The sequence below is a fragment of the Phyllostomus hastatus genome, unplaced genomic scaffold (genome assembly GCF_019186645.2).
Source record: "Phyllostomus hastatus isolate PE091 unplaced genomic scaffold, TTU_PhHast_1.1 phas_contig_17, whole genome shotgun sequence".
NCBI classification, from domain to species: Eukaryota; Metazoa; Chordata; class Mammalia; order Chiroptera; family Phyllostomidae; genus Phyllostomus; species Phyllostomus hastatus.
The window spans coordinates 38737998-38753556 of NW_025333664.1; the positions used below are offsets into that span (position 1 = coordinate 38737998).

Consider the following 15559-nt stretch of genomic DNA (forward strand, 5'->3'; position numbering starts at 1 on the left):
CACCAGAGGAGAGGTGCTCAGGGGCAGGTACTGGCTGACTTGCTTTAAAAAAATGCAGGAGTGATTAGCATAGCAACATCATTTACAATAGCCAAAGTCTGTAAACAGCCCAATTGCCCATCAGTGGATGGGTGGATAAAAAAAGCTATGGAGCATTTACATAATGGAATACTACATGGCTATAAAAAAGAAGGGACTTTTACCTTTTGTTACAGCATGGATGGACTTTGAGATTATTATGCTAACTGAAATAAGCCAGTCAGAGAAAGATAAATATCATATATGTAAAGATCTCACTTGTATGTGGAATCTAATTAACAAAATAAACTGGTGAGCAAAATAGAAACAGAACCATGGATATATGGAACAGACTGACAGCTATCAGAGGAGTGGGGGAGGAAGCCCTAAATGAGAGGGGGAAGGGATTAGCCAAAGAACATATGTGTATAAACCCTAGATACAGACAACAATGTGGTGAGGGCCAGAGGGAAGGGGAGCTGGGTCTGAGAAGAGGTAGGCAAAGGAGGGGAAAATGGGGAAATCTGTAATAGTGCTAATAATAAAAATAAAGAAAAAGAATAAAAATGTTTCTAAAAAATAACAGAGGTGGGCAAAAGTATGTTTATAGTTGTTAATATATGAAACAATTTATTCTTGTATTATTATTTACTTACTAATTATTATATTATTAATTATTATTAACCTGCCCTGTATAATATTATTAACCAACCCCTGTATAATTTTGCCAGTGTGTCTGCAGCTTCCTGAAGCAGAAAGAGGACATATAGTTACTAATGTGGTTTTTAACAAGTGTATTGTGGTTGAATACTATGTTACCTGATATTAAAGGACAATGACCAGATTCATAAAGTATCGTTGTTTGAACTTATCATTGTTTGAACGTCGTATTGATCCAAAGTATACAAATATATGAAAGTAGTAGTTGAGTTTGGTTTTTGAGTGTGAAATAAAAATAATCTAAAAAATTAAAGTAGCTTATGAAATCTAAATAATTTTACTTATTAGTGGCTTATAATTAAGTCACCCAAACAGACATATAGCCTGCTCTTTTAAAAGTTAGACAGATGTTAGCCCTGGCTGGCGTAGCTCAGTGGATTGAGTGCAGGCTGTGAACCAAAGTGTCACAGGTTCGATTCCCAGCCAGGGTACATGCCTGGGTTGCAGGCCATAATCCCCAGCAACCGCACATTGATGTTTCTCTCTCTCTCTCTGTCTCCCTCCCTTCCCTCTCTAAAAATAAGTAAATAAAATCTTAAAAAAAAAGTTAGATGTTCATTCATAACTTCTAATCTTGCCTTCTCTCTTTGGACAGTAGCTCTGGTGGTCTTTTCAAACTGTTCTTTTTTAAGTGCAATATTGAGAAACATTTTAGAAATGTGTAACTCTAAATGTAAACCTTGCTTTTGAAAAATGTAATTGTTATACATGAATGAGGATTACAATAATAGCATAATTTCATTGTTAATAAAAATAAATTTGAGAACTAACAGTTTCTTTGTTTCACATCCATGCATGTGACTCTTACAACTATCATGAGAGGGGAGAAACACAGGTCAGTTCTCTCTTTAAATGACTTGTTCAAGGTTATATCACATAGCCATAAGAGAACTGAGTTCCAACAGAAGACAGTCTTTCAGATTTCACTGCTTCAGATTTCTCCTGACTGAACTTCCTTAAGTACCATGACTTGTATTATGGTCTGTTTAAACAAATAGAGCCTCAAGATTTGACTCCTCCAGGAGTCAGCTGTTCTAGAAATAATTCGTGCTCTTGCTATTTCACTTTGGAAGCATACATTTGACCTTGGAAGTTCACTCTGTAGTTGCACTGAGGTTTACAGGTCTGTCTGTTCTTTTTTGATGAGAAGGCCTGCTTGCAAAGCTGTTCTTCAGAGCTTACCCATTCTGTTATATTTCTCCAGGCCAAGGCTCTCGGAATCACCCTGACCAGTCTCCAGAATCTGTGTATCTTACAGTTAGAAGCATTGTCTACATTTAACAGGCTGAAAAGTAATTTTGGGTAAGAGGTTAAACTAATAAGGGAAGTTTAAGTTTTATACATAGGCAAATAATCTTATAGTGTTAAAAGAACCTCTTTCTTGAGCACTAATCAATATTAACAGTAAGATCACATTATTATTTTAAAAAATAAGCATGACTTAGAAAATAAATATTTATGGATCATGTTTCTGTATTTTCTTTTAATCTGTAATTTAAAACATGAAGTTATTTCAAGGAGTGTTTTTGGTTATTAGAATGTTTGGCTGTGTTATGATATTACATTTAATTTAATTTCAGTAACAACAAAGCAAGAATCTTGAATTTTAGGGTCAACAATATTGTCTAGGAAATGCAAATCCATTGGGAATGTTTCATAGTCAGTATTTTGTTTTTTCAAACAAGGTCATGGACTCTTAAATCTAGATATTGTAAAAATAGGTTCGATTGCCACTGGGTTTATGTGAATGATTATAGTAGACTAATGAGTTAATCAGCAGCCCATTCTAACTGCTGATATACTAGATCAAATTGCTTTATCTGCCTGGGGTAGTTTTCTTTCTTCTTTTATTGAGTGTAATAATTTCTGTTTATAGCAAATGTTAGTTATAATTATGTCAATTTTCTGAAGTATGCAGCTTTAGAACTTTGTATTAGGGAAAACTTCCGACTCACATGAAGAGGATAGTACAAAAAACTACCATGTACTTATTGTCCTGTATCAGTGACTGTTATCCATCACAGAAAATGCACGTTTACTGGGTGTCCCAGTGCATCATGGCACAGCTGTGGCCACCACTGATTAGGAGTCCAGCTAGAGAGAGTGTGGACAGAGCACACATCAGAGGGAATGTGTGGGGATGACAGAAAATAGTTCATTGAATGGCTATCCTCTTTCCCTATTTAATGGGCAGTTGCCTTGTTTTCATTTTTTTCCTAACACAAACAGGCAGCATGGCAGTAAACATGCTTGGATGTAAATCTTTGCCTACTTGTGTGAGTATTTCTGTAGTATAATGGAGGAAACAACGAAATATAAAGAGAGTTTGGATATTTTCATTCTCCACTATGAATATATTGCTATAAACTGATAAGTTTTAGCACATTTTCTTTTTCTTAGAAGTTCTAGGGTAATTATTCTCAGTGGAAATATCTTTATTGGGATTATTTTAAGAAATGCTAGCTGCCACAGCAGACAATCAGAAATCTCTGTGGCTTAACATGATAACAATTAATCTCACTACATGGGTTGGCAGGAGTCTTCTCCATTTGCTGCCTCAGGGATGTAGGCTGCCTCCAGCTTGTAACACTGGTGTCCTGGGCCCAGCAAGAGCGGGAAGGAGGCACCTCACCAACTCTTATGCATCACCTCTGTTCATGTTCCTATCTGAATCATTCACTTCATAGAAGGCTAAGAATGCTGTGGGAGCCCTTTAATATTGGTGAACACTGTGTCTCCTCCCATCCTCCAGTAGTTAAGAAAGGGGCCATTGTATATTGGATTGCCCTAACTCTCCAGCCCACATATCACATATCCAAAACATATGAAGTCTTCACCCACCAAGAAATAGGAGGTTTGCAATCAACTTTAGACTCTCCTTGTTAGACTCTCCTTGTCTTAGCATCCTTCTTACTGGCCATGCTAGTATGGCTTTTCCAATTCTCTAGAAAACTAGCATCAGAGCCTTTTAAGGACTGGATTTGGTGTCATTTCAGTTTTAATGTCAATGTTCTTTTTGTTATTTAAATGTATTTTTAAAAATTTAGACATGCAAAAAATTGCAAAAATAGCATACAGGGTACCTGTATACCTTCACCTAGCTTCCCCTAATATTAACATCTTTCATAACCATAGTGTAATAATCTAAAGCAGGAAATTAACATGAATTCAGTAATTATCTACATATCTTATTTGAAGTTTGTCAAAGGCAGTACTCTTATAATTGTTCTCAGGTTCCTGTTTGTACATCCCTCATGGATATACCTTGCCCATGGGTACACCCCATGGTCTCTTGTAGCTCACAGGTACCCCCTACTTTATAAATGATCAGTATGAACTGAGAATCTCCCAAAGGACCCCAGTCTGGGCCTCATTGCTGAGTTAACATGTAACCTAGCATTTGGCCTTTTGTGTTTTATTCATTACTACTTTGTTGCCTAAGGATTCCCTTCTGACTCACTATGGGGTAGTGAGAACTAACTTAGAGGGCTTGCCCTAATTGTGGTTTATGAATGTTTGGCTGTATAATACCTAAGATCTGAGCAACAGACTTCAGAGAAATGGCTAGAAAGTGAACTTAATGTCACACAAAGATATCTAAAAATCCATGTTATTGGTAGAAAAAGCTTGAATTATAAATACTTGGATCCTAGTGTTTTAAAATAGGGTATCTTCATTTGTATTATGTCTACCTACATAAAGCTATTATTTATTAAGCACCTTTCCATGAATAACTTGGGAAAGAACATTCCAGGAAGAGCATAAAGTTCTGGGATGTATGTGTATTTTCTTAAAGACTTAACTATTAGTCTAAATATCAAACTGTAGCCAATCTCTCTTCTATCTCTACTTAATTTCTTTTTATTTTTTAATTTTAATTTAATTTTTCATCATCATTTAACCCCCTTATACTCCCTTCCTTCATCCACCCTTCCACCCACCACCCCCTCAGTCACCACACTGTTGTCTGTGTCCACGAGTTCTTTCTCTTTTTATAAAATATATGTTATTGATTGTGACAGCTATTGATTAAATCAGCTGAAAGCTATTACAGTTGTCCCATTTTCTCCCCTTCACTCCCCTGCACCCTGCATACCCTCTCCCACACACATTCCCCTCCTTTAGTTCCTGTCCATGTGTCACACTTATAAGTTCTTTAGCTTCTACATTTCCCATACTATTCTTAGCCTCCCCCTGTCTATTTTCTACCTACCATCTATGCTACTTATTCTCTATACCTTCCCCCCACCCTTCTCCTCCCACTCCCCTGTTGTTAACCCTCCATGTGCTCTCCATTTCTGTGGTTCTCTTCCTGTTCTAGTTGTTTGCTTAGTTTGTTTTTGTTTTTGTTTTTGTTTTAGGTGTGGTTGTTAATAATTGTGAGTTTCCTGTCATTTTACTATACATGTTTTCTATCTTCTTTTTCTTAGATAAGTCCCTTTAACATTTCATATAATAAGGGCTTGATGATGATGCACTCCTTTAACTTGACCTTATCTGAGAAGCACTTTATTTGCCCTTCCATTCTAAATGAAATCTTTGCTGGATAGAGTAATCTTGGATGTAGGTGCTTGCCTTTCATGACTTGGAATACTTCTTTCCAGCCCCTTCTTTCCTGCAAGGTCTCTTTTGAGAAGTCAGCTGACAGTCTGATGGGAACTCCTTTGTAGGTTACTGTCTGCTTATCTCTTGCTGCTTCTAGGATTCTCTCCTTCATTTTTACCTTGGCTAATGTAATGATGATGTGCCTTGGTGTGTTCCTCCTTGGGTCCAACTTCTTTGGGACTCTCTGAGCTTCCTGGACTTCCTGGAAGTCTAGTTCCTTTGCCAAATTGGGGAAGTTCTCCTTCATTATTTGTTCAGATAACTTTTCCTCTCGTTGCTCTTCCTCTTCCCCTTCTGATACCCCTATAATTCAGATGTTGGAATGTTTCAAGATGTCCTGGAGGTTCCTAAGCCTCTCCTCATTTTTTTGAATTCTTATTTCTCCATTCTTTTCTGTTTGGTTGTTTCTTTCTTCTGGTCCACTCCATTGATTTGAGTCCCAGTTTCCTTCCCATCACTGTTGGTTCCCTGTGCATTTTCCTTCATTTCACTTAGCGTAACCTTCATTTTTTCATCTAATTTGCGACTAAATTCAACCAATTCTGTGAGCATCCTGATTACCAGTGCTTTAAACTGTACATCTGATAGGTTGGGTATCTCTTCATTGCTCAGTTGTATTTCTTCTGCAACTTTGATCTGTTCTTTCGTTTGGGCCATTTTTTTTTTGTCTTGACATGCCTGTTATGTAGTGAGGGGCAGAGCCTTAGGCATTCACCAGGGCAGGGCAACCCACGTAGCTGCATTGTGACACTGTATGTGGGGCAGTGGTCCAAGAGGGAACAGTAGCACTTGCTCTGCTCTCTGCAGGATTTCAGCCCCTTCCACCACTTCTCCCAAGCAAAGTGGGCCCTACTGGTGCTGATTCCCATGTGGGTGGGCTTGTGTACATTCTAGGACCCTGTGAATCTCTCCAACGAACACTCCTGTGAGGCTGGGAGTTTCTCCCGGCACCTCAACCCCCACAGGTGTTTTTAATTGGTGTTTTGAGGCTTTATTTCCCCGAGCTGGGACCCTGGGTTGTGCATTCTGTCTCGCTTCCCAGTTTGGCCTGGTTTATCGAATGTGGGACTGCCTGGTTCTGCCAGCTGCCTTGTGCACCAAGTCCCTCCACAATCTGCTGCCTCGCTGGTCTGCCTGCTGCCACCTTGTGCGCCTGGGGTCCGCCAGCCACTGCTTTTTTTTTCTTGCTGCAACCTATCTCTGCCCAACTCTGCCCCTTCTATGGGTCTGGATGAATGTGTCTACTTTCACTCCTTGGTTGTCAGACTTCCATACAGTTCAGTTTTCTGTCAGTACTGGTTGTTATTTTGTTTCTAATTTTTTGTTGTCCTTATTTTGGTTGTGGGAGGAGGCACAGTGTGTCTACCTACACCTCCATCTTGGCCAGAATTCTCTTTCTCTCTTTTCTGGCTCAATTCCTCTACCCTCAGCCCCTCACCCCCCACCCCCCAAGCTACAATTAATTTATAATAATTCAGTGCCTGTGTCTTTTGCTTTGTGTCTTTGCTGTAGAATGAATAGATGAAAGTATTGAATTTTGACTACTGTTTCTGAAATGAAGGAATGGTGTCATCCATTTTCATTTTTCAGTGGCTACTAATGATTTGTAATTTGGGCTCAACCCCAGATAAACACACAGGTAATTTTGTTAGTAAGAGTACAAGAAGAGAAACATTTGTGACTTTACATTTTGTTTTTCTTTTTAGTTTTTTCTTCTAGCTATATTTAGATATAACTGGCATATGACATTGTGTAAGTTTAAGGTATATAGTATGATGATGGAATACATATATGTATTGTTAAATCATTACAACATTAAAATTAGTTAATACCTCCATCACCTCACATAATGCTTTTTTTTTTTTTTTTTTGGTGTGGTAAGAACATTTAAGATTGTTCTCACAAATATCAAGTGCACAATACAGTATTGTTAATATAGTCACCATGCTGTATGTTATATCACCAGAATTACTTATAACTGGAAGTTTTATACCCTGTGACCAACATTTTCTCTTTCCCTCACTCTCCATCCTCTGTAAACTACCATTCCACTCTGTTTCTTTGAGGCTGGCTTTTTAAAAAAATATATTTTATTGATTATGCTATTATAGTTGTCCCATTTTCCCCCTTCACTCCCCTCCACCCTGTATACCCTCTCCCACCCACATTGCCCCCCTTTAGTTCATGTCCATGTGTCACAAGTTCTTCAGCTTCTACATTTCCCATACTATTCTTGCCCTCCCCCTGTCTATCTACTTACCATCTATGCTACTTATTCTCCATACCTTTTCCCCCTCTCTCCTCTTCCCACAAGGATGGCTTTTTTTTAAAGATTCCTCTTATAAGTGACATCATACAGTATTTGTCTTTCTATGTCTGACTTACTTAGCATTATGCCCTCAGTGTCCATTCATGTTGCTCCACATCGCAGGATTTCTTTCTTTTCTATGGTTGAATAATTTTCATATATGTGTGTGTGTGCACACACATTCACACACATATATACACACATATGTATAGCACATTTTTTTATCCATTCATATTTTGATGGATACTTAGGTCATTTCCATGCCTTTGCTATTGTGAATAATGTTGCTATGATCATGGGGATGCAAATATTTGAGATAGTGATTTCATTTCCTTTGGATATTCTTGCATACCCAGAAGTGGAATTACTGGATCATATGGTAGTTCTATTTTTAACTTTTGGAGGAACCTCCATATTGTTTTCCATAATATCAGCATCACAAACAGTGAGTAAGAGTTACCTTTCCTTTACATCTTCACCAGCATTTGTTATCTCTTGTCTTTTTGATGACAGACATTCTATTAGGTGGGAGGTAATATTTCATTGTGGTTTTGATTTGTGTTTCCTTCATAATTAGTGATATTGAGTATCTTTTCATGTACCTATTAGCCATTTGTATGTCTCTTTTGGAAAAATCTCCATTCAGGTCTTCTGCCCCTTAAAAAATTGGATTATTGGGCGATTTTTTGCTATTGAGTTATATGAGTTCCTTATATATTTTGGATATTATAATAATACCCTTATCTGTTATGTGGCTTGCAAATATTTTCTCCCATTTCATAAGTTGTCCTTTCATTTTGTTGATATTGTTTGTTTTTCTTATCCCACTGGTTAAACATTATTGACTTAAAATATGTTTCTATGTCTCTGGGATAATCTTTACTAACACAGGCCATTTAGCAAGGAAGAAGTATTGGTACAGGCAGCTTACCCATTTATATAAGGCTGGGATATTGGTTAGCACTTGAAGATGTGACTGTGTGGTCCAACATGGTTCTGCACTTTCAGAAGGAGACTCTGAGGGCTCAGATGTGGGTATGGGATCTGACTCAACACTATGTTACTTGTGTGGCTTTGGACAGGTTACTTACCTCTGTGTAGAAAGTAGGTAAAGTGCTTCAACTGCTATCTGGCACATTATAGGCACTGAAAATTGTACATTATAGGCACTGAAAATGGATCTTTATTATTTGTAGTTTTCTTTAAGATTCTGAACAAATACTTTTTTTTCACCCTGGCTGGTGTGGCTCAGTGGATTGAGTGCTAGCCTGTGAACCAAAGGATTGTTCATATGATTTCCAGTCTAGGGCACATGACTGGGTTACAGGCCAGGTCCCCAGTAGGGGCACATAAGAGGCAACCACCCATTGATGTTTCTCTCTCCCTCCCTTCCCCTCTGTCTAAAAGTAAATAAATAAACTCTAAAAAAAGATTCTGAAGAAGTACTTTCTTGAAAAAAGGAAGCCCATTAAGTACAGAAAAGTTAAACGTGAATGACTACTTTCTTAATGAATTTACAATTTCTGTGTAATGTCTCTTTGAATACCCTGCAGGAAAGTTTTAGAAAAGTGGAACAGATAGCTTTCTGGGATATAGTCTGATGAGTCAGATCCTGAGTTAGATGCTAAAGAACTTGATCAAAAGCTAGTTTGCACCTTTGGCTTTGTTGCCCCCATTGTGACTGCACAGGCTGATATGAAGGTGGGCAGAATGGGGGTCCTCTAACATTTATCTGGCTTGCAGAATCTTTTCTGCCTCCTTTCATGAGCACCAATATATTTATGTGCTTTCCACTCTATTCATGATGTTTAATTTCTCTTGTCAATATCAACTAAGCCTGAAATTAAAAGCACTTAAATATCAATTTTTAAGATAATGCCCAGGTTTATTTAGTTTTCTTACATTATCTTTCTTAGGTTTTCTTATGGTTAATTAAAAATACATTTTATTATAAAAAGACATATTGCCCTGGCTGGTGTGGCTCAGTGAATTGAACACCAGCCTGCAAACCAAATTGTTGCTGGTTCGATTCCCAGTCAGGGCACATACCTGTATTGAAGGCCAGGTCCCCAAATTAGGGGCATGTGAGAGATGTTTCTCTTCCTCTCTTACCCTCTCTCTAAAAGTGAATTAATAAAATCTTTTTAAAAGTATATTTTATTGATTATGCTATTACAGTTGTCCCATTTTCCCCCCCTTCATTCTCCTCCACCCTGTACACCCTCTCCCACCCATATCCCCCCTTTAGTCATGTCCATGTGTCATACTTATAAGTTCTTTAGCTTCTACATTTCCCATACTATTCTTAGCCTCCCCCTATCTATTTTCTACCCACAATCTATGCTACTTATTCTCTGTACCTTTTCCCCTTCTCCCCTCCGCCCACTCTCCTGTTGCTAACCCTCCATGTGATCTCCATTTCTGTGGTTCTGTTCCTGTTCTAATTGCTTAGTTTCTTTTGGTTTTCCTTTAGGTGTGGTAGTTAATAATTGTGAGTTTGCTGTCCTTCTACTATACATGTTTTTTCTTTATCTTCTTTTCTTAGATAAGTCCCTTTAACATTTCATAAAATAAGGGCTTGGTGATGATGAACTCCTTTAACTTGACCTTATCTGAAAAGCACTTTATCTACCCTTCCGTTCTAAATGAGAGCTTTGCTAGATAGAGCAATCTGGGATGTAGGTCCTTGTCTTTCATGACTTGGAATATTTCTTTCCAGCCCCTTCTTGCCTGTAAGGTCTCTTTTGAGAAATCAGCTGACAGTCTGATGGGAACTCCTTTGTAGGTGACTGTCCCTTTATCTCTTGCTGCTTCTAGGATTCTCTCCTTCATTTTTACCTTGGCTAATGTAATGATGATGTGCCTTGGTGTGTTTCTCCTTGGGTCCAACTTCTTTGGGACTCTCTGAGCTTCCTGGATTTCCTGGAAGTCTAGTTCCTTTGCCAGAATGGGGAAGTTCTCCTTTATTATTTGTTCAAATATGTGTTTAATCTGTTGCTCTTTCTCTTCCCCTTCTGATACTCCTATAATTCGGATGTTGGAACGTTTAAAGATGTTCTGGAGGTTCCTAAGCTTCTCCTCGTTTTTTTGAATTCTTACTTCTCCATTCTTTCCTGTTTGGTTGTTTTTTTCTTCCTTCTGGTCCACTCTATTGTTTTGAGTCCCAGTTTCCTTCCCATCACTATTGGTTCTCCGTGCATCTTCCTTCATCTCTTTTATGGTAACCTTCATTTTTTCATCTAATTTGTGACCAAATTCAACCAATTCTGTGAGCTTCCTGATCACCAGTGTTTTGAACTGTGCGTCTGATAGATTGGCTATCTCTTGGTCTCTCAAAAGGATGAGTCCTGGGGCAGTGATCTCTTCTTCTGTTTGAGACATCTCTCTCTCTCTCTCTTTGGTTTGGTCGTTCCTGTGACATTGAGGGGCAGAGCCTTAGGTGTTCACCGGGGCTGGGCACCCCAGTTGCTAGATTGTGATGTTGTATGTGGGGGCGGGGGTGGGAGGGAACAATGGCAGTAGCTCCGTTCTCTTGGGACCTCAGTCCCTTCCCTGGGATCCTGGGTTGTGCACTCTGCGCAATCCCTGGACCACAGTCACTGCCTCACTGGGTCCGCCAGTTGCTGCTTGCGTACTCAGGGTCCACCCGCTGTGATCTTGTGCGCCCCAGATGCCTTATGCGCTCCCAGTTGCCTTATGTGCCCAGTTCTCCCTGTTCTCAGTGCACTGCGACCCATGCCCAGCTGCTCCTCTCTGCCCCTCCTACCGGTCTGGACCGGTCTACTTCAACTTCTTGGCTGTCTGACTTCCATTCAGATAAATTCTCTGTAAGTTCTGGGTGTTATTCTGCCTCTAAATTGTTGTTGTTGTAATCTTGGTTGTGCGTGGAGGTACGGTGTGTCCACCTATGCCTCCATCTTGCCGGAAGTCTTGAATTAATAAAATCTTTAAAAACTTTATCATTAAGTGTAAAAAACTTTAAGAAATATGTAGTGCTCTTTTTTTTTTAAAGCAAACTTCACAAGAAAATTGCGAACTCTAAAAAAACTAAATCCCAGAGACATAAAGAGAAAAGTAAATTTAACCCTCCTATACTTTAAAGAAATTCAAAAGGTAAAAGACTAGGAGAAAATATTTTCAAATTGAAGTTTTAGTTGAGGTAATACAGGCTCATATGGAATTGTAAGAAATAACACAGTGAGATACTGTGTACCCTTCATACAATTTCCCCAATGGCAACATCTTGTAAACGTATACTATGATATCACAACCAGGACATTGACATTGATCAGACCACCTACTTTAGGCCAGGGTTTATTTATTTATTTTAGCCTATGGATGTCAAATTGATCCAGCGTCATTTGTTGAAAAGGTTATCTTTCCTCAATTTTTATGCTGTTGTAAAAAATCAGTTGGCTTATTTGTGTGGGTTTATTTCTGGGTTCTCTTTTTTATTATATTGTCCTATGTGTCTATCTCTCCCACCATTACCAGAGTTTTGATTACTGTCACTATATAGTAAGCCATAGTATTGGTTACAATGATTCCTCCCAATTTATTCTCCTATGTCAGACTCCTTTTAGTTATTCTAGAGGCCTGTGCCTTTCCATATCAATTTTAGAATAAGCTTGTCTATGTCTACAAAAAATTAGGCTGGGATTTTTATAGGAATTACATTAAACCTATACATCAATTTGCAGAGAATTTACTTCTTTACTATATTGAATCTCTAATCTGTAAACATGGTCTGTTTCTTCCTTTATGAAACATTTCCTTTTTTACAAATAAAAAACTAATAGTTGGAATCCATAAAGAACATCTTCAAATCAATAACAAAAATGGCCCAAAACAGATAGGAAACTGGGAAAAGGCAATTCCCAGAAAACATACAAATGGCCACTAAAGCTTCAAAAGATGTTTAATCTCATGGATGTTGCAGGAAATTCAAACCATAAAACACCATTATTTTGCTTGTTTAGATTATCAAAATTAAAATTTATAATATTATCAATTAATTAGAGTGCAAGGAAATGGGCTCTTTGGTACACTGCTGGTGGGAGCAAGCTGGTGAAGCATTTTTTGAAGGCATTTAGCAATATTGATCAAAATTAGAACCAGACATAATTTGACTGAGCACTTCCACGTCTTTGAATCTCTTGTACAAAAGTCTGTGCTTATATGCACAAAAATGTTGGTGTAAGGGTACTCAGTACTGCATTAGGGGAACAGCCAAAATACTAATCAATAGAGGAAAGGTTAGACAAATTATGTCTCATCCATAGTGTAAAATACCATGTATCAGTTAAAAAGAATGAAGGTGATCTATATGTACTGAGATTTCAAATTAGATAAGAATAGGGGAGAAGCCTAATCACACCCTTACCCGCCCCTGCCCCTACCCTGCCATGGTTCTACTTTCCTTTTAACTGAAATAGAACAGCCATCTGGTCAATTCTGACTTTCTTGTCGCATTATTGAACTGATACAGCTGCTTCAGATAATTCTGTTATGGCTCAGGGAAGCTAAATTACTGATAAATTAACTTTCTTTTTATGGCTCTTATGTTGAAGTCATTTTTATTGCTTTCATTATGTACCAGTAATGAAGAATAAATGTCCAGGGCTGGGGGATAGGGTCGTGCCTCAGGGAGGAACAGTGTGTCTCTGGCTGTGCCTAATGGTCTTGTCCTCTCAATTCTCTGGACTTTTATTATCTTACTTAAATCAGAAGGGTATTGCTAACCTCTCTGAGGAATGGCTTTTCCTTTGACAAGGTCTTACTAGGGTTGGCATCTTGAAGAAGTCTTATTTTCATGATCCAGTTTGGAGAATAGGTTCATAAAAAATATCCATATAACAGTTGATTTTACATTCTTGATCTATATACCCATCAAAATTAATTCTTCACTATTTAATAAATCAAAGCACTTTTTTCAAAAACATTTCAGAACATAATTGCTGCTATGAGCAGAGCTCATTTTCTGTATGTTCTTGTCCAGTTAAAAACAATTTATTGTGAATTATTTAAAACAAGTAAGAGACTTCCAGTCAAGATGGCGGGCATAGGCAGATATGGCTTGCCTCTTTGAACAACCACATGAAAATTACAACTAAAATATAGAACAACCATCACTCAGAACCATCAGAAATCAAGTTGAACGGATGTCTGACAACTATGGAATTAAAGAAACCATATCCATCCAGACTGGTAGGAGGGGTACAGACATGCAATGGGCTGGTCCCTCACCCACATGTGGTGGATAAAAATTTGGGAAGGATATCTATCTTGGAACAAGGAGTCCCAACCCCACACCAGGACCCCAGCCTAGGGTTCCAATGCCAGGAAGATAAGTCTCCACAACTTTTGGCTGCAAAAACCAGCAAGGATTGAGATGGTGGAAGAAACTGCTGGAACCCTAAGAAGTTTATCTTAAACATCCCACACATGGACTCACCTAGTCAGACTCACACTCTCTGAACTCCAGCACCAGGTAGCAGCTTGAAAGGCATCAGTGGTATACAGGGAGAAACTGAAGTGTCTAGCATCAAGGTGAGCAGAGGCCATTGTCCCTTTTATAAACCCTCCCTCTACAGAGTTGTCAAGCTGGTGCCATATTTGAGACTCCATCAAGCTGGCTAACACTCTTGGACCTGCCTTGGAGATCCCCAGAGACTCTACCGCACCCACCTTATGGGCCCACCCAATCTACTTTTTCATATGAATGACTTATCTTGGCTCATGCTTCACAACTTCCTAAATCCTATCAAACAAGCCACAGCTAGCTTCAGTGAGCCCCAGGCCCATCACTAGCAGCAGCTAGCCTATTCACAGCTTGACTTTGCCTGGGAATCTCCAAGCCCAGCACAAGTAGCAGCCATCTCAGATTGCATTATAGTTCAGGCAGGGTGGTCCAGGACAAAACACAGGTGGGGCTGACTTTGTCCTGCATCATTGGGAAACTCCAGGGCCAGCACACTCAGTGTATAGCTACAGACCAGTTCTGAGCACCACTACCCTTTCCCTGCACATATGATCTTCCAGTGAGGGTGGAGGTTGGTGGTAAGTGGTCACAGCCAGTTCTTGTGTCTGATTGGCCTGCATAAAGCCCTCCCATTGATCTGCCATCAGTGACCAATGTTCAGCTACAAGAGAAGGGTGAACTCAGCTCACAAGAAGGGTGCACCTCCAATACCCAGCTTGGGTGATAGAGAAGGCTGTACCACTGGACCCTACAGGACACCTACTACATTAGGCCACACTCCAAGACATGGATTCAAAGCTGCTCTCCTAATACATAGAAACAAACACAGGGAGGCTGCCAAAATGAGGAGACAAAGAAACATGGCCCAAATGAAAGAGTAGATCAAAACTCCAGAAAAAGGGCCAAACAAAATGTAGATAAGCAATCTATAAGATACAGAGTTCAAAACACTGGTTATAAGGATGCTCAAGGCACTTAGTGAGGACCTCAACAGCATACAAAAGATCCAGTCAGAAATGAAGGATACACTAATTGAAAAAATAAAAATTTAAAGGGAAACAACAGTAGAGTAGATGAAGCTGAGAATCAAATCAATAATATGGACTATAAGGAAACATAAAACAACCTATCAAAAAACAAGAATAAAGAATCCAAAAAATGAGGATAGTATAAGCAGCCTCTGTGACAACATCAAGAAGTCTAACATTTGCATCATAGGGGTGCTAGAAGGAAAAGAGAAAGAGCGGGAAATTAGAAATCTATTTGAAAAAACAATGAAAGAAAACTTCCCTAATTTGGTGAAGGAAATAGACATGCAAGACCAGGAAGCATAGAGAGCCCCAAACAAGACTGATGCAAACAGGCCCATGCCAAGGTACATCACAATTAAAGTGTCAAAGGTAAGATAAAGAGAGAATCTTAAAAGC

The 15559-nt window shown here is 38.8% G+C and overlaps 1 protein-coding gene across 4 annotated transcripts in view; it reads left to right on the forward strand.

The window, feature by feature from the left end:
• The window catches only part of DTD1 (D-aminoacyl-tRNA deacylase 1), a 311404-nt gene that overhangs the window by 94069 nt on the left and 201776 nt on the right, over positions 1 to 15559 (forward strand). Inside the window, exon 5 of one of the 4 annotated variants that reach the window (XM_045833208.1) lies at positions 1943 to 2040. The exons of the other annotated variants lie outside the window; for them this stretch is intronic. Coding sequence (XP_045689164.1) covers positions 1943 to 2040 — 98 coding nt within the window. The remainder of the gene's footprint in view (positions 1 to 1942; positions 2041 to 15559) is intronic. 4 annotated transcript variants of the gene reach the window in all.